The following is a 16,433-nucleotide window of genomic DNA, read 5'->3' on the forward strand; positions in this document are numbered from 1 at the left end:
ATGGCAGAACCTGTAGACTCGTTATTGTAGCAGTGTGAAATTGTTTGCTTTACGTGTTCAAATTTTTTTTAGATATTTCACCTTTCCAGTGTAATCTGAGGTAAAGTGCGAACTTTGTTGGTGTGAAAATTGCAGTGATCTGATCGAGAAAGCTGTATTTATGGTGGATTTTCACCATTGGGAATTTGGAAATCATCCATTTGGAATTCTTTGATCCAACCTTTGGAAAGTTTTAACATATTGAACTGACACTGACTGATAGTCACTTGGAATATGTTGATTCCCAGGCAGTTTTGTTGATTTTTGGCCAGTGAGGCTGAAGGGCAATGAGAACTCTCAGTGAAGGAACTCTGTTAGTTTCGTTTATTTTCAACTTGACTGGCTTGAAATCCACAGAGTTGAGTGCAAGCCAACTGGCAAATCGTAGAACAGCCAATCAGGAAGCTGCTCTAAGCAACTGCTAGTCTTTTTTTTAGAAAGGAACATCAAATGTGAACCTGGCAGTTCCTAAGAGTGGGAATTGAGTGCATTACAATAATTGGAGGCTGGAGAGAGAGAAGAGGTGCTGTTCAAATCACAGGTTCTGTCTCTCCCACTTTCAGGCTGCAGAATCTTCTCCAATCACAGCTTGCAGCTGAGAACTGGACAAGTAATCAGCATTTGGGCACTGAGGTACAGAAGCAAGGATTGGTCCACTCAAGACTGGCAGGGTCGAGGGTGGGGGGGAAGGGGAATTGGGGGAAGGGGAAGTTGGTGGGGGTGGTGGTGGTCAGTGTGGCTGGGAGCCTGTTGGAACAGCAAGGTCTTTGAAAGGCATTTAGGTCTCTGAGCAGCTGACCACCCACATACAGAAAGAAGACTTGCAAGGAAAACAAGTGAAAGTTGGGGGTGACAAAAATTGAAGAAGTCAGAAAATAGCAAGGATGAGGAACGTCAAGGAGGTCAATCGAAGAGAATTATGGAACAGTATGAGCTGGACTGAGAGGGATCGATTCGCCATATCACCTATTTGGGTATACAGGACAACACTCAACCAGTCCTTGCTTGCATATCCATGACAAAATATATGTTATTAGATGTAATTCTGTGATTGGGCAGCAATTGCTGTAGAGTCTTGAGTCAACATGCTAACCGTTCGGAATCTTTTGTCTGTTCATTTACATTGATGATTTGAAATTTGAAATTGTGCTTATCCTAACGAATGCATGACAAAAAGCTTCAGCTACATGTCTCCCTTTACAGCAATACTGAATATCATGGACCTGAAAAGTAAACTCTTATCTCTCATCACAGATGCTGAATATTTCCAGAATTTTCTATTTTCATTTACAACAGGTGCAAAAATTTGTTTTTGATGCAACATGAGTGTTTATTCTCATTTGCACAGTATTTAATAACAATGATGGCTATATGAAATAATAAATGTTTTGTTATTCTCTGATTAGCTATCCTATGCATTCCAAGATAACCGCTACCTCTACATGGTGATGGAGTATATGCCTGGTGGGGATCTCGTAAATTTAATGAGTAATTATGATATGCCTGAAAAATGGGCCAGATTTTATACAGCAGAAGTTGTACTTGCCCTGGATGCCATTCATTCTATGGGTTTCATTCACAGGTAATAAATGTCCACCGATAGTTAACATTACTTATAAATTGAACTGATAGTCCAAATTTCTCGCAGCTGCATTTACGGTTTTAATGTAGTACAAAGTGTGTAGATGGATTCATATAACCAGCATGTGTGTGACTTTTGGTACCACAGTGGCAGCATCTTCATCTAGATCAGAACTTTGCATGTTTAGTTGCTATTCTAGAGACTTGAGTGCAAGCTCCAGCCTACAGTACTGAGGAATGCTGCATTCTCATTGATGTCATATTTCAGATGAGACATTAAAATACGGTCCTGTCTGACCTCTGAGATTGATACAGAAGATCCAAGGCACTGTCTTGAAGAAGAGGAGAATTTTCCATGATTTGCTGTCAATATTTGTACTTTATTTATCCAACATCACTAAAACAGATCAGTTCATTACAATCACGTCTTTTTTCTGAGCATAGTGGCTGCCATATTAATTACTTAACAATAGCGACTACACATCAAGAAAATGTCATTAACTGTAAAGGGCTTTGGGCCATCCTAAAGTTGTGAAATTAGCTGCATTATTTGTTTGGGAGTACATGTGCATGTTGCGTGTGTACCATGTGTCTAAATTACATGTTTATGAGAACTTGATTATTAGCATTTAAGCTACCCTGTATTTTGCAAAAGTATTTCATAATGAGAGTGCCTTTATTGCCTTTTTTGTCAGAGATGTGAAGCCAGATAATATGTTGCTTGACAAAGCTGGTCACTTAAAATTGGCAGATTTTGGAACTTGCATGAAGATGAATAAAGTAAGTCGCTTTATCCCGTGTTGGATAATTTTCCCTTGAAATTGTCAGTTAATTTTTGATGCTTTTTCAGAACCAAGTATTTTGAAGTTTGATGAATTGTCTTCCATTTGTTGTGTTGATATCTTATATTAATATAACATTGAATTACATAACCAACCATTGTCTTGTTTTGAGTAATACAAGATACAGTTATTGCTAAGTATAATGCTTTGAAAGGATCAGTTCACAACACGCAGCTCATGTTTTAATCAGACATTCTGAACTCAGTGAAACTTTCCCAGCCGACGGATACTTTGTGAGTTCTGTATTGATTTGGACTTGCATAGGCTATGTATTAACATAGAAACATAGGAGTTGGAGCAGGAGGAGACCGTTCAGCCCTTTGAGCCTGCTCCGCCATTCTTCACGATCATGGCTGATCATCCAACTTAATAGCCTAATCCTGCTTCCTCCCCATAACCTTTGATCTCATTTGCGCCAAGTGCTATATCTAGTCGCCTCTTGAATACATTCAATGTTTTGGCATCAACAACTTCCTGTGGTAATGAATTCCGCAGGCTCACCACTCTTTGGGTGAAGAAATGTCTCCTTATCTCCATCCTAAATCATCCCGACCCTGAATCCGCAGACTGTGACCCTGCATTCTGGATACACCCACCATCGGGAACATCCTCCCTGCATCTACCCTGTCTAGTCCTTTTATGAGATCCCCACCCCCCATCATTCTTCTGAACTCTAGCGACAACAATCCCAACCGAGTGAATCTCTCCTCATACGTCAGACCCACCATCCCCGGAATCAGCATGATAAACCTTCGCTGCACTCCCCCAAGAACAACAGCATCCTTCATCAGAAAAGGATACTAAAATTGCACACAATGTTCCAGGTGTGATCTCACCAAGGCCCTGTACAACTGCAACAACACATCCCTGCTCCTGCGCTCAAAACGTCTCGCAATGAAGGCCAACATACCATTTGCCTTCTTTATTGCCTGCTGCACCTGCATGCTCATAGGATATGGAGCAAAGAAACAGGCCTTTGAACCCAGTCATTCTATGCTCGTTATGCTGTAATTGAGCATGTCATCTTTTCTGATCTAAATCTACCATGATAACCATTTATTCCTTTCTTCCCCATGTAGCTGTCTGGTTTCAAGCAAATGAGAACAAAACATATGGAACCATTTTGTCCCACTGGCCTGTCCCCACCATTCAATAAACTCATGACTGACCCAATTGTTGCCTTAACTACCATCCAATGCCAACTCAATTTTCTATATATCCAAAGACCTAGCCTCCATGCTGTCTGGAGCACACAAAGACTAACAGCTCTTGAAGACAAGAAATTCTCCTTCATTTCCATCTTAGGTGCGAGACCCAATATTTTGGAACTGTGCCTCAAAATTCTGGGATTCCCCACAAGGAAAAGCATCCTCTGTATTTACCCTGCCAAGCTCCACGGAATGTTTTGTGTATGAATAAGATTACTATTACTTTATAAACTCTAATGAGGATAGACTGAACCATTCTTCACGAGGCAACTCTTTCATCCCTGGAATCAACCTTCTCTGAATTGTCTCTAATGCAAACATACTCAACTTAAATAATGAAAGCAAAACTGTACACCTTCTCTACACGTGATCTTACCAATCTCTGAACAGTTATAACAAGAATTCCCTACTTTCATATTCCATTTACTGTCCAATAAAGCCAACATTCCATTTGCCTTCGTAATTACTTGCTGTACCTTCATGCTAGCTTCATGTGATTCATGGACAAGGATATCCAGATCCCTCTGAACATCAAGATTTTCCAGTTCATCTGCATTAAATATTAATCTACTTTTCTGTTCCTCCCACCCATGTACAAGAGCTCATATTTTCCCACATTACATACCACTTATGAATTTCTTTGAAAATTTGTTGGGTTCGGGTCTGACGAAGGGTCACCGGACCAAAACGTTAACTCTGTTTTTTCCTTCACAGATGCTGCCAGACCTGCTGAGCTTTTCCAGCAACTTTGTTTTTGTTCCTGTGGAGTTACAGTTCACCAACATGAAAATAACCCATTTAAAGCAAATCTGTTTCCTGTCAGTCATTCATTCCTTTATACATAATGATTAAGAGTAGGAATAGGCAATTTAGCCCTTTGAACTTACTCCACCATTTAATATGGTCATGGCTGATCTGATCCCTGCCTTAACTCCACTTTTCTGACTGCACTCTGTAACACGTCAGTCCATTCATAATTAAAAATCCGTCTATCTCCTCCTCTCACTTATTCAGTATCCCATAATCCACCGCATTTTGGCATATTGAATTCCACAGATTCACGACCCTTTAAGAGAAATAATTTCTCTTCCTCTCGGTTTTAAATCTGCTTCCCCTTATCCTAAAACTGCGAGCTATCTTTCTAGATTGATCCATAAGAAGAAATGACCTCTCTACATCCACTTTGTCAATCCCCTTAGCATCTTACTTACCTCAACTAGGAGTCCTCTCATTCTTCTAAACCTTCCAGAGTATAGGCCTAAACTGCTGAATCACTGTTCATAAGACAAACTTTTCATCTCTGAATTCAATCTAGTAAACCTTCTCTGAACTGCCTCCAATGCAACTACGTTCCTCCTCAAGGAGACAAATTGTATGCATTACTCAAGGTGTGGTCTCACTAATACCTTTTATAGTTGCAACAACACTTCCGTACTTTTATGCTGCATTCTTTTAGCAATAAATGCCAATGTTCCATTTGCCTTCCTTATTATCCTCTGTACTAGTTTTCTGCAGTTCATGCACAAGGACACCCAGATCCCTCTGCACCATAGCGCTCTGAAGTTTCTTTCCATTTAGATAATAAGTTGCATTCCCATTCTCTGACCAAAATGGATAACCTCACACTTATCTTCATGGCTTAGACTATTGACTATAGAAGTTAGGACATTGTGTTACGATGTACTGGAGGATTTGAGTTATAATGAAAGGCTGGATAGGCTGGGGCTTTTGTTCCCTGGAGAGTAGAAGGTTGAGGGGTAGCCTTAAAGGGGATTATAAACATATTGCATGAGGGACATAGATAAGGTGAATAGCAAAGGTCTTTTCCCTAGGTTAGGGTAGTTCGAAACTAGAGGCAGATTTCTAAGGTGAAAGGGGAAGGATTTAAAACAGACCTGACGGGCAACCTTTTTCACACAGGCTGGTTCATATGTGGAATAAACTGCCAGAGGAAGTGGTAGATGCAGGTACAATGCGATATATAAAAGACATTGGACAGGTTCATGAATAGGAAAGTTATAGAGGGCTTTGGGTCTAATGCAGGCAAATGGGACTAGTTTAGTTTGGGAAACTTGGTTGGCATGAACGTGTTGGATGAAAGGGCCTGTTTCCATGCTGCATGGCTTTTACTCTATCCACATTAAATTCCAGCTGCCAAGATTTGGCCTATCCATATCCAATTGTAAATTTTCTGTTTCTTTATTGCAGCTCAGTTTCCCATTCATTTTAGTGTTACATGAAAATCTGGCCATAATACTTATTTTCCTCCATCCATGTCATTTACATAGATTGTAAACAGTTTGGGCCCAGGACCAAAACCTGTGACACCCCTCTTCCTACCAGAAAAAGACCCATTTATTCCAACTCTGCTTTCTGTTAGTTAGCCAATCCTTTGTTCAAGCTTATAAATTAGCCCAACACCATTTGATCTTAGGTTGTGTATTAATCTTAAGTAGGACCTTATCAAATGCTTTCTCAAAGTTCAGCTGTACGACATCTACAGGATCCCTATTATCCAATTTGCTTGTTACATCTTCGAAGAACTCTTTTTAAAAAAAAAAAAATAATTCAAACCTGATATACCCTTCATAAACCATGTTGACTCTGATGGATTTCATTTTGAATTTCCAAATGCTCCATTATTGCTTCCTTAATAATGGATTCTAACAATTTCAACAACACATGTTAAACGAACTGGTCTGTAGTTTACTATTTTATGCCTCTTTGCCTTTTGAATGGGGGTGTTATATTGGTGTTTTTCCAATCTACTGAAACCTTTCCTGCATCCAGGAAATTTTGGAATATTATTATTTATTAAAGTAATATTATAGTATAATGTTACGTGAAGGATATTATTAAGCTGGAAGAGATTTATCAGGATGTTGCCAGGAATGGAGGGTTTGAGTTATAAGGAGAGGCTGGCCAGGCTGGGATTTTTTCCACTGGAGTCTAGGAGGTTGAGAGGTGGCCATATAGAGGTTTATAAAATGATGAGGTGTACAGAGGAGAGGTGTTTTTTTCCCTTGGGTGGGGGATTTCAAGACCAGGGTCATATTTTTAAGGTGAGAGGAGAGAAATTTTAAAAATATGAGGGGCAATTGTTTTACAGAGAGGGTGGTTTGTGAGCGGAATGAACTTCCAGAGGAAGTTGTGGATGTAGTACTGTTACAACATTTAAAAGACATTTGGATAAGTACATGAATAAGAAATATTTGGAGGCATATGGGCCAAGTGCAGGCAGATGGGACTAGTTTAGTTTGGGATTATGGTTAGCATAGTCTGCTTGAACCAAAGGGTCTGTTTCCATGCTGTATGACTCTGATTCTAAAACCAGTGATTCTAAAACCAGTGGATCTACTATCTCTGCTACCACTTTCTTTAAGACCCTAGGATGTAGGCCATCAGGCCCTGGGGACCTGTCTGCCACCTATCCCAATAGTTTGCTTCGTTCTAATTGTTCTAAGTTAATTGTGAAGCTAATTGTTCTATGTTTCTCCCTTTCTATAACGTCTGCATTACCTGTTATTATTAGGTTGATACCAGTGTTCTCCACTGTGAAAACTGAGGCAAAACTTTGATCTAGTGTCTCCACCATTTCTGTGCTCCTTATATAAACTCCCCAGTCTCATTCTCCAAAGGATCAAGATTCAATTTGGCTATTAGCTTCCTTTTTATATACTTTTGCTATCCATTTTTTACATTTTCCACTAATTTTCTCTCCTGTTACCTTTACTCTTTTTATGAGTATTTCAGTAACCAGTTGTTGATCTGTAAACGTTTACCAATCTTCCAGCCTGCCACTTCTGTTTGCAATATGTCATGCCTTAGGTTTTGTCTTTGTTGTCTTTAACTTCCTTGCTTGCTTATGGATTTTTTTCTCCGTCTTACAATCTTTCTTCTTCTCTAGAATATATTTTAGTTAGGAATTGAATATTTCTTTAAATATCCTACCTTTTGCTCTTTCTGCCCAAGCTACTAGAACCAAATTTGTCCTCGTGCCTATGTAATCACCTTTGTGTAACTCCAGAACACTCGTGTGGGACTGCGGTTTCTCACCCTCAAACTGAATTGCTAGTATATTGCCTCCCAATAGAAGCTTTTATCCTATGCAATAACCATTTCTGTGGCACATTATTGCATGCCTTTTGGAAATCCAAATGCACTACATTTACTGAGCCTCCTTTATCCATCCTGCTTATTACATCTGCAGAGAATTCTAATAAATTTGTGGTAGTTCTTTTCTCTCGACTCTTCACCCCAGACACACCCTAGGGGGGGCAAGCTCCATATTCTCACCAGCCTTTAAGTGACAAATTTTCTCTTGAATTCCCTTTTGAATTCCTTGGTATAAAATGCTATTACATAACTATGCTTGCATGTTATTATGATCACCTCTTGTTATGCTTTTTGTCATAAGAGGAAACATTCTGTCCATATCCAAAACATTTGATAATTTTAAATATTTTGAAGAGGTTACCCTCCACCGCTTCTCAAGAGAGAAGATCCAGCCTGTCAGTGATGTGTATATCCACGTATTTCTGATATTGCCCTGCAAATCTTCCCTTCACCCTCTTCAGAACCTCTCTGTCCTCTTTTTAATAATATGGTGACCAGCCCTGCCATATTCTAAATGTGTTCTAAGCAACATGCCTTACAAGTTTAACATAACTGGCCCACTTTTAAATTCTATCTCACTGGGAATAAAGCTCAGCTCTTGCTTTGCTTTTTTTCAGTAATAACCTTGCTAACCTGTGGCAAAACTTTCAGTGATTGATGTATTTATATTCTGAGGTTTCTTTGTGCTTCTACCCCATTTAGACTTTCATCTTGCAAGTGACCTTCTTGTTCCACCTATCACAGTGTCCTACATGACGCATTTATCTGTGTTGAACTTAATTTGTTAACTATTTGCCCATGCTACAAGTTTACTTACGTCTGACTGTAATATGTCACCGTTCTCAGTGAATCATGTGATTGTTAGCAGTGATTCTTTCTGGCTAGCAAAGATCTGCATTTTCATTATCTTTCTGTAGTTCATGTACTTCATTTTTTATTTGTTCATATGCATTCAAGTCTAAATTCCTGTGATACTGCAGAAGGAAAGAATGTAGAACTTCTTGTTATGCATGTTTTGGTTAGAAACTATTCTTCTACTCCTATTATGTATTTTCATTGCTCGTGCTTGTAGTTTATTCACTCATGGGATGGCAATTGTTGCCCATCCTTTATTGCCTTTGAGAAGGTGATATCAGCCTCTTGTTTAAACGACTGTAATCCATTGAGTGCAGATTGACCTACGGTGTTGATAACAAAGGAGCTCCAGGTTTTTGCCCCAGTGATTGAAGGAACAAAATACAGTGCCAAGTTGTTTGTGACTTGGAAGGGAGCTTGTAGTTGGCCAAATTCCCATGTGTCTGCTGCCTATTTCCTCGAATGTGGATGTGTTTGCAGGTTTGAAGGGTGCTTGGAACAAGGCTTAACAGATTTCTGTGGTGCATGTTAGATGGTACAGACAGCTGATATTGGAAACTGGTGATGGAGCAAGTGAAGGTTTAACGTGGTGGGTGGAATGCCAGTCAAGTGGACTGCATAATTCTGAATAACATCGAGCACTTGCTGCAGAACTGAGGAAGTGTTCCTGGACCCGAAACGTTAACTCGGATTATTTTCTTTGCAGATGCTGCCAGACCTGCTGAGCTTTTCTAGCAACTTCTGTTTTTATCACTGCATTTATTTGTTTGCTCTGGTTAAATTTATGGTTGATGGTGACCCTAGGATTCTGCATGTTGCTGCTTTAGCTGCAATTGTTCTTCTCTCCCTCGATACACTGAAAATGAAGTTAGGGCATATCCATTTTATAGTTGTGTGTATTAATGTTTTTTTTTGTGACTTAACTTACTTACATCTTAGAAAATCTTAACTAATAATTAGTTCCCTCACCTCAGAAAATAAATTGCTCCTTTTGGAAAAATATTAGATATTTGAAATCCATCATACATCTGGATGGGTTCTATGAGAGTTGCTTTACAACTCTGGTTTTAGTTCTACCACTGTCTTGATCACAACCTTTTAGTAATGTCACTGTTGCTTATAAACTAAATTAGTGGTTACAGATTTTAGATTCTTTTTTCACCTTATATATTGGCTACAATTATATAATCTACCATTTAATACAATCATGGCTGATCTCAAGTCGACCTCAACTCCACTTTGCTGCTGGCTCCCCATAACCCTTTAACCTGTTAGTAATTAAAAATCTGTCTATCTCCTCAAATTTATTCAGTGTCTCAGTGTTCACCACACACTGGGACAGTGAATGTCACAGGTCCATGAACCTTTGAAAGAAGTAATTCCTCCTCATCTCTGTTTTATATCTGCCATCTCTTAGTCTTAAATTATGACCTCTCATCCTAGACTGCCCATAAGGGGAAATATCCACCTTATGTAAATCGCCTCTAGCATCTCGATTACCTCAATTAAATCCCCCCCTTATTCTTCTAAACTCAAGAGAGTATTGGCCTAAACTGTTTAATTTCTGCTCATTAAACAAATTCATCATCTCTGGAATTAATCCAGTGAACCTTCTCTGAACTGCTTCCAATGCAATTACATTATTCCTCAAGTAAGGGACCAAAACTGTATAAGAGCAACTACTGCAGATGCTGGAATCTGTGCTGAAAACAGAAAAATGCTGGAGATCACAGTGGACAAGGCAGTACCCATGGAGAGAAAGCAAGCTAACGAATCCAGTCTAGATAACTCTTTATCACAAAAGATGTGAAGTGTGGAGGGAGCAGCATTTATGTAATTGTTGGTTGGGAGAGGGGTTGGTGGAGAGCTGGGAGAGAAAGGTTAGTTCTATAAATCTCCAGAGTGAGCTTTTACTCATGTTGAAGCTTATTTCAGCTCTGTAGGCACTGTTTGTTTCTATCCAAGGCCTTGCTAGCTATTAACCTTGACAGTCTTTGTTTGTTAGTTCCCATCTACTTTGTAAGCTTACTTGTTACTGACTATATGGCTAAAGTCTTACCCTTTACTAATTTAACCCCTTCGAAACCAATGATTGCGTTTCAAGTGATGGTCACGTTGGTCACTGAAGCAAACTGCCAGTTTGCAAGGAAGTGACCCAATAAATATATTTTATGGTCATGGGAAGGTTAATTGTTGGTTTAGTTTACATTATTCATCCATCTGAGAAGACCTCATTGAAAAGATTGTACATTAGACAATTCAGTATTTCTTTAATTTTGTCCTGTAGTGTTTGATTAGATTAAATACTCAATCTTACAGTTAGGTTTGAATCCAAGATGTTTGTACTGAGGCAAGAGTGCTGTTGCAAAACAGGAGTTATCACCACTTATTCATCTAAATCTTTGATCATTTCAGATTTAATTCTGTACTCTATCATATGTTATAAAACATTTATCCAAATGGAAAAGTCAGTTGACTCCAGATTCTTTTTGTTACAAAGATTGACCCCATCCAATCAGGTGCCTCAGTTGCTTCCCTCCTTTACCCTGGACTGTCAAGTCAGTTTGCACTAAATTTCCCCTTGACTTTACACCTTTCTGGAGTTTCTCTCCTTATACTTTCTGTGAGCTACCTGATGTTCTTCAGACCCAATCTGACTAACTGATTCCCTCCCTAATGGCATTGCGGCTCATCCCACAGCAGGTGGACTGTAGAGGTTCAAGAGGCAGCTAACTATCACCTTCTCAAGGGCAACTAGGGATAAGCAATAAATGCTGGCCAGCGGTCACATCCCACAAAAATGGATTGGGGGAAAAAAAACCTGCTAACCACTCGCCTTTCCTTCCTGGCTGTTCTGTGTGCTCACACTATTAATTGTCTTTCTGAGCATTCATGGATTTTAATCGCTCCACCATTAACTGCCGTGCTTTCAGCTGCTTTAGCTCTAAGTTCTGGTCCAATATCTGTTATGTGCCTTGGTGTCAAATTTTGTTCCATAATTCTTTATGAAGTGTTAGGATAGCATATCTTGCTATATAGATGCAAGTTGCTGCTAGCTAATTATCTTATTTGTTATTGCAGGAAGGGATGGTACGGTGTGATACTGCAGTGGGGACTCCGGACTATATTTCACCTGAGGTGCTGAAATCTCAAGGAGGAGATGGTTATTATGGGAGAGAGTGTGATTGGTGGTCAGTTGGAGTATTCCTGTATGAAATGCTTGTCGGTGAGTGATAAAATGGTACATTAAATGTTAATTACGTTTTACAGTTTTCAGTCTGAAACTAAAAATCAGTGTCCATAATTGTGTTTTATTTAGTTTGTTGAGTTTGAGGGAAAATGTCAACTTTCTCCAGTAAGCTTCAGATTAAGGAACTGAGTTAATAGGTGCCTTGCGGATGTAAATAATAAACTTAAGCAATATTAGCACAGCCAGTAATGCTTTTAGTTTAGTGCTGGGATAAAGCAAAGTTGTCTGGGAACTCATGCTAATTTTAAAATGACCGGACCGGACAAGAGTTCCACACAACTTGGCATGCTCTGGTGTAGCTTTCGTTGTCCTATAAATTGACCATGTACACAATGATTCTAAAAACTCAAGTTGCCAAAAATGCATCACAATTCTCATAACTCCATCAGCTAAAATGATTTTGAAAAGGAAACTCAAGGATATTGGCTAATCCTACAGTAATAAAAGCAATAAATGCACATTTTGCATATTTAGGAGTATTCTGTCAAATGAATGCTCTAAAATAAAATTTGCATTAAAATTAGATTAAATTCTCATTATGTTACATATTGTATCAGAAGCATGATCCGTAGCGTACCATGATTAATTTATATTATCTTGATGCAGTTAGGCAATTGGTATCAGACTTTATACTAATATTTATTTCAACACCTTGTGCCATCTGTTGAAATGGTGTGGAGCATTGAAATTAGTCGTTGTGATGACTGTGAACCATTGAGTAAATGTAAATTGTTTATAATCTGTTCTTGTTTCTAATCTGTTGTTAATATTGATGAAGCCTGTAATTGAACTAATCCATAATAGTGATTTTTTTTTTCTTCGTAGGTGACACACCCTTTTATGCAGACTCACTAGTTGGAACTTATAGCAAAATCATGAATCACAAAAACTCACTGACATTTCCTGAGGACAGTGAAATATCCAAGGATGCAAAAAGCCTCATTTGTGCATTCCTCACTGACAGGTATAAAACAACAGTAAACTGAGAGGACATTTAGTTTTCCTCAGTACATATCTTGAAATACAAATTTGATTGATCAAATAGATACAATAGAGATACTAAATAAGTGAATTCACCTTTTATTCCTGGACTGTTCATTACAAGAAGAAACTAATACAAGGTCTGTATTTACATTCTAGAGTGCTACAGTGCAATGAGGCCAAATAATTCTATGATTTTTAAGGCCTTAGCAAAAATTTGTAGCTCGGGTTGTGGATGCGGTTGTTCGTTTGTTCACCGAGCTGGTTGTTTCATGGTGTGCAGACGTTTCATTACCATTTTAGGCAATGTCATCAGTGCGACCTCTAATCAAAGCGTTTGGTGTTCTTCATTATTCATTTACGGGATGAGGGGCGTCACTGGCTAGGCGGCATTCATTGCCCATTCCTAATTGCCCAGAGGGCAGTTAAAAGTCAGCCACATTGCTGTGGGCCTGGAATCACATGGAGGCCAGACCAGGTAAGGATGGCAGTTTCCTTCCCTAAAGGACATTAGTGCACCAGATGGGTTTTTCCTGACGATTGACAGTGGATTCACAGTCATCGTTAGGTTCTTAATTCCAGATATTTATTGAATTCAGATTCCCCCATCTGCCATGGCAGGAATCGAACCTGGGTCCCCAGAATGTTATCTGGGTTTCTGGATTAACAGTCCGGCGATCATACCACTAGGCCATCGCCTCCCTGTTCTGCTCCGTTCCGAATTTATATGATCCTCAGTTGTGATGTGCCTTGTCACTTCTGGTTCTGTTTGTTCAACTGTGATCTGTATACGGGGTCTATTTCTATGTGTTTGTTAATGGAGTCTCGTGTTGAGAACCAAGTGTCCAGAAATTCCCTTGCATGTCTGTTGTTCGCTTGTCCCAGTGTAGACACTTCGCCCCAGTTGAACTGATGGCCTTCATTGTTTGTGTGTATCGAGACAAGTAAATATTGGTCGTGTCTATTGACTGCCAGCTGGTGTTTGTGTTTCCTGGTCATCAGTTTCCTCCCCGTTTGTCCAAGGTAATGTCCATTGCACTCGCTGCATGGGATTCTGTATATCATGTTCATGCTCTTTACTGCCATTATGGAGTCTTTAGTCTTTGATAGCATTTGACGCGGTGTTGATGTAGGTTTGTGTGCAATTATGATCCTATGCAGTCTGAGAAGTCTGGTTGTCATATATATTTTTCGATATTTTTTGATGTAGGGTGGAGTTACTAGTGTCTTCTGTTGTACCGTGTCCTTTGACTTTCGTTTGTTTTGTACTCATCGGCAGACAAAACTTCTTGGGTATCCGTCGTCGGTAAATACTTTGTGCAGGTGTTCCTCTTCCATTCTCCGGAGTTCTGGGGTGTTGCAGTGTGATAAGGCTCATTTAAATAGTGTCTTAATGCAGCTCTGTTTATGAATGGTGGGGTGATTGCTATTGAAGTTCAGGATTTGGTCTGTGTGTGTGGCCTCCCTGTACACCTGGGTCTGGAATTCGCTGTTAGTTAGTCTCTCTACAGTTACGTCTAAGAACGGGAGCTGTTTGTTGTTTTCTTCCTCTCGAGTGAATTTTATGTTTGCGAAAATGCTGCTAACAAGTTGGTGGGTTTCTTCTACATTTGTGCATTTGATTATTGTAAATGTATCGTCCATGTGTCCTTATCCACAGTTTCGGTTGGTTTGTAGGAAGAGCTGTGTGTTCCACTCTCTGCAAAGGTCAGAAATCACGTGACGCCAGGTCATATTGCAACAGGTTTATTTGAAAACACAAGCTTTCAGAGCCTTACTCCTCCTCCAGATGTTAGTGAGAGGGGTGGTATCAGACACAGAATTTATAAGTAAAAGATCAAAGGGTCACACCACTGATGAGAATGTAGTGAACAAACCGAAGATGCTGTTAAATCTTTAATAAGTTAGAAGGTTTTAATTGATTAATATGTTAATGTAAATCCCGAACTCCTCTCATGTTACTCTCTTGTGAGAAGATCATCGATCATAGAATCCCTCCAGTGTGGAAACAGGCCATTTGGCCCTACAAGTCCATACCACCTCATCGAAGAGCATCCCACCCAGACCCATTCCCCTACCCCTGCATTTCCCATGTCTAACCCACCTAACCTAAACATCCCTGGTCAATTTAGCAAAGCCAATCCACCTACCCTGCACACCTTTGGACTGTGGGAGGAAACCAGAGTATCTGGAGGAAACCCACGCAGACACAGGGATAATGTGCAAACGCCACACAGACAGTCGCCCGAGGCTGGAATGGAACCCAGGTCCCTGGCGCTGTGAGGCAGCAGTGCTAACCACAGAGCCACCGTGCCCCCCTAGAGTGTTTTCATAGATTCCCTACAGTGTGGAAACGGGCCTGTTGGCCCAACGAGTCCACACCAACCCTCTAAGCATCACACCCAGACCCATCGCCCTATACCCCACCTAATCTATATACCCCTGAACACTACAGGCAATTTAGCATGGCCAGTCCACCTAGCCCACACATCTTTACATTGTGGGAGGAAACCAGAGCACCAGGAGGAAACCCACGCAGACACGGGGAGAGCGTGCATACTCCACTCAGAGAGTCGCCCGAGGGTGGAATTGAACGCAGGTTCCTGGCACTGTGAGGCAACAGTGCTAACCACTGAGCCACCGTGCTGCCAAAAGTAAATTCATTAGATCATAGAATCCCTACAGCGTGAAAGCAGGCCATTCGGCTCAAGGAGTACACACCGACCCTCCGAAGAGCATCCCGCCTGGACACCCTATCCCTTGTAACCCTGCATTTTCCATGGCTAATCCACCCAGCCTGCTAAATATTTTTTTCACAGAATCTCTACAGTGTTGGCCTTCGGTCCAACAAGTCCACACCAACCTTCGGAGCACCCCACACAGTTCCATCCCCCGATAACCCACCTAATCTGCACATCCCTGAACACTATGGGCAATTTAGCATGGCCAATCCACCTAGCCTGCACATCTTTGGACTGTGGGAGGAAACTGGAGCACCCCGAGGAAACCCATGCAGACATGGGGACTATGTGCAACTCCGTACAGTCACCCAAGGGTGGAATCAAACCCAGGTTCCTGGCGCTGTGAGGCAGCAGTGCTAACCACTGAGCCACTGTGCTGTCAAACTAAAAGTTTTATCAGGAATAATAAGAGGTGACTTTTTAGGTCAGTCAATGCATGTTAGATGTGAAGTCTTGTTTAGAATCTGTTTGTGTCTTGGCTTGGAGTCAGACTAGTTTTATTACTAAAGTAGAAATTTAAAAAATGTCACGTTGTCTATAAATTTGTGTTTTTTGAACGAAATAAGAGTGTATCTGCAAATACAAATTCACACAACAGATTCATGTATATGTGTAGGGTGTGTGCCCGCCTGCATGCGTGGAGGAGTGGGAGAGAGTGACTGCGTGGAGGGGAGGGTTGAGAGTGAGTGCGTGTGAGCAGGTGGGGGAGATGGAGACAGACAGACAGTGGGGGAGACGGAGACTGTGCGCGTGCGGGTGGGGGAGACGGAGACTGCGCGTGCGGGTGGGGGAGACGGAGACTGTGCGCGTGCGGGTGGGG

General features: G+C 40.6%; 1 protein-coding gene across 1 annotated transcript in view; it reads left to right on the plus strand.

Moving 5' to 3' along the window:
* Nucleotides 1-16,433, plus strand: part of LOC109917406 (rho-associated protein kinase 1-like) — a 117,107-nt gene that overhangs the window by 13,245 nt on the left and 87,429 nt on the right. Inside the window, exons 5-8 of the mRNA XM_048596135.1 lie at nt 1,446-1,621; nt 2,316-2,400; nt 11,723-11,867; nt 12,717-12,855. Coding sequence (XP_048452092.1) covers nt 1,446-1,621; nt 2,316-2,400; nt 11,723-11,867; nt 12,717-12,855 — 545 coding nt within the window. The remainder of the gene's footprint in view (nt 1-1,445; nt 1,622-2,315; nt 2,401-11,722; nt 11,868-12,716; nt 12,856-16,433) is intronic.

This window comes from Rhincodon typus, chromosome 4, assembly GCF_021869965.1.
Source record: "Rhincodon typus isolate 14 chromosome 4, sRhiTyp1.1, whole genome shotgun sequence".
Lineage (NCBI taxonomy): Eukaryota > Metazoa > Chordata > Chondrichthyes > Orectolobiformes > Rhincodontidae > Rhincodon > Rhincodon typus.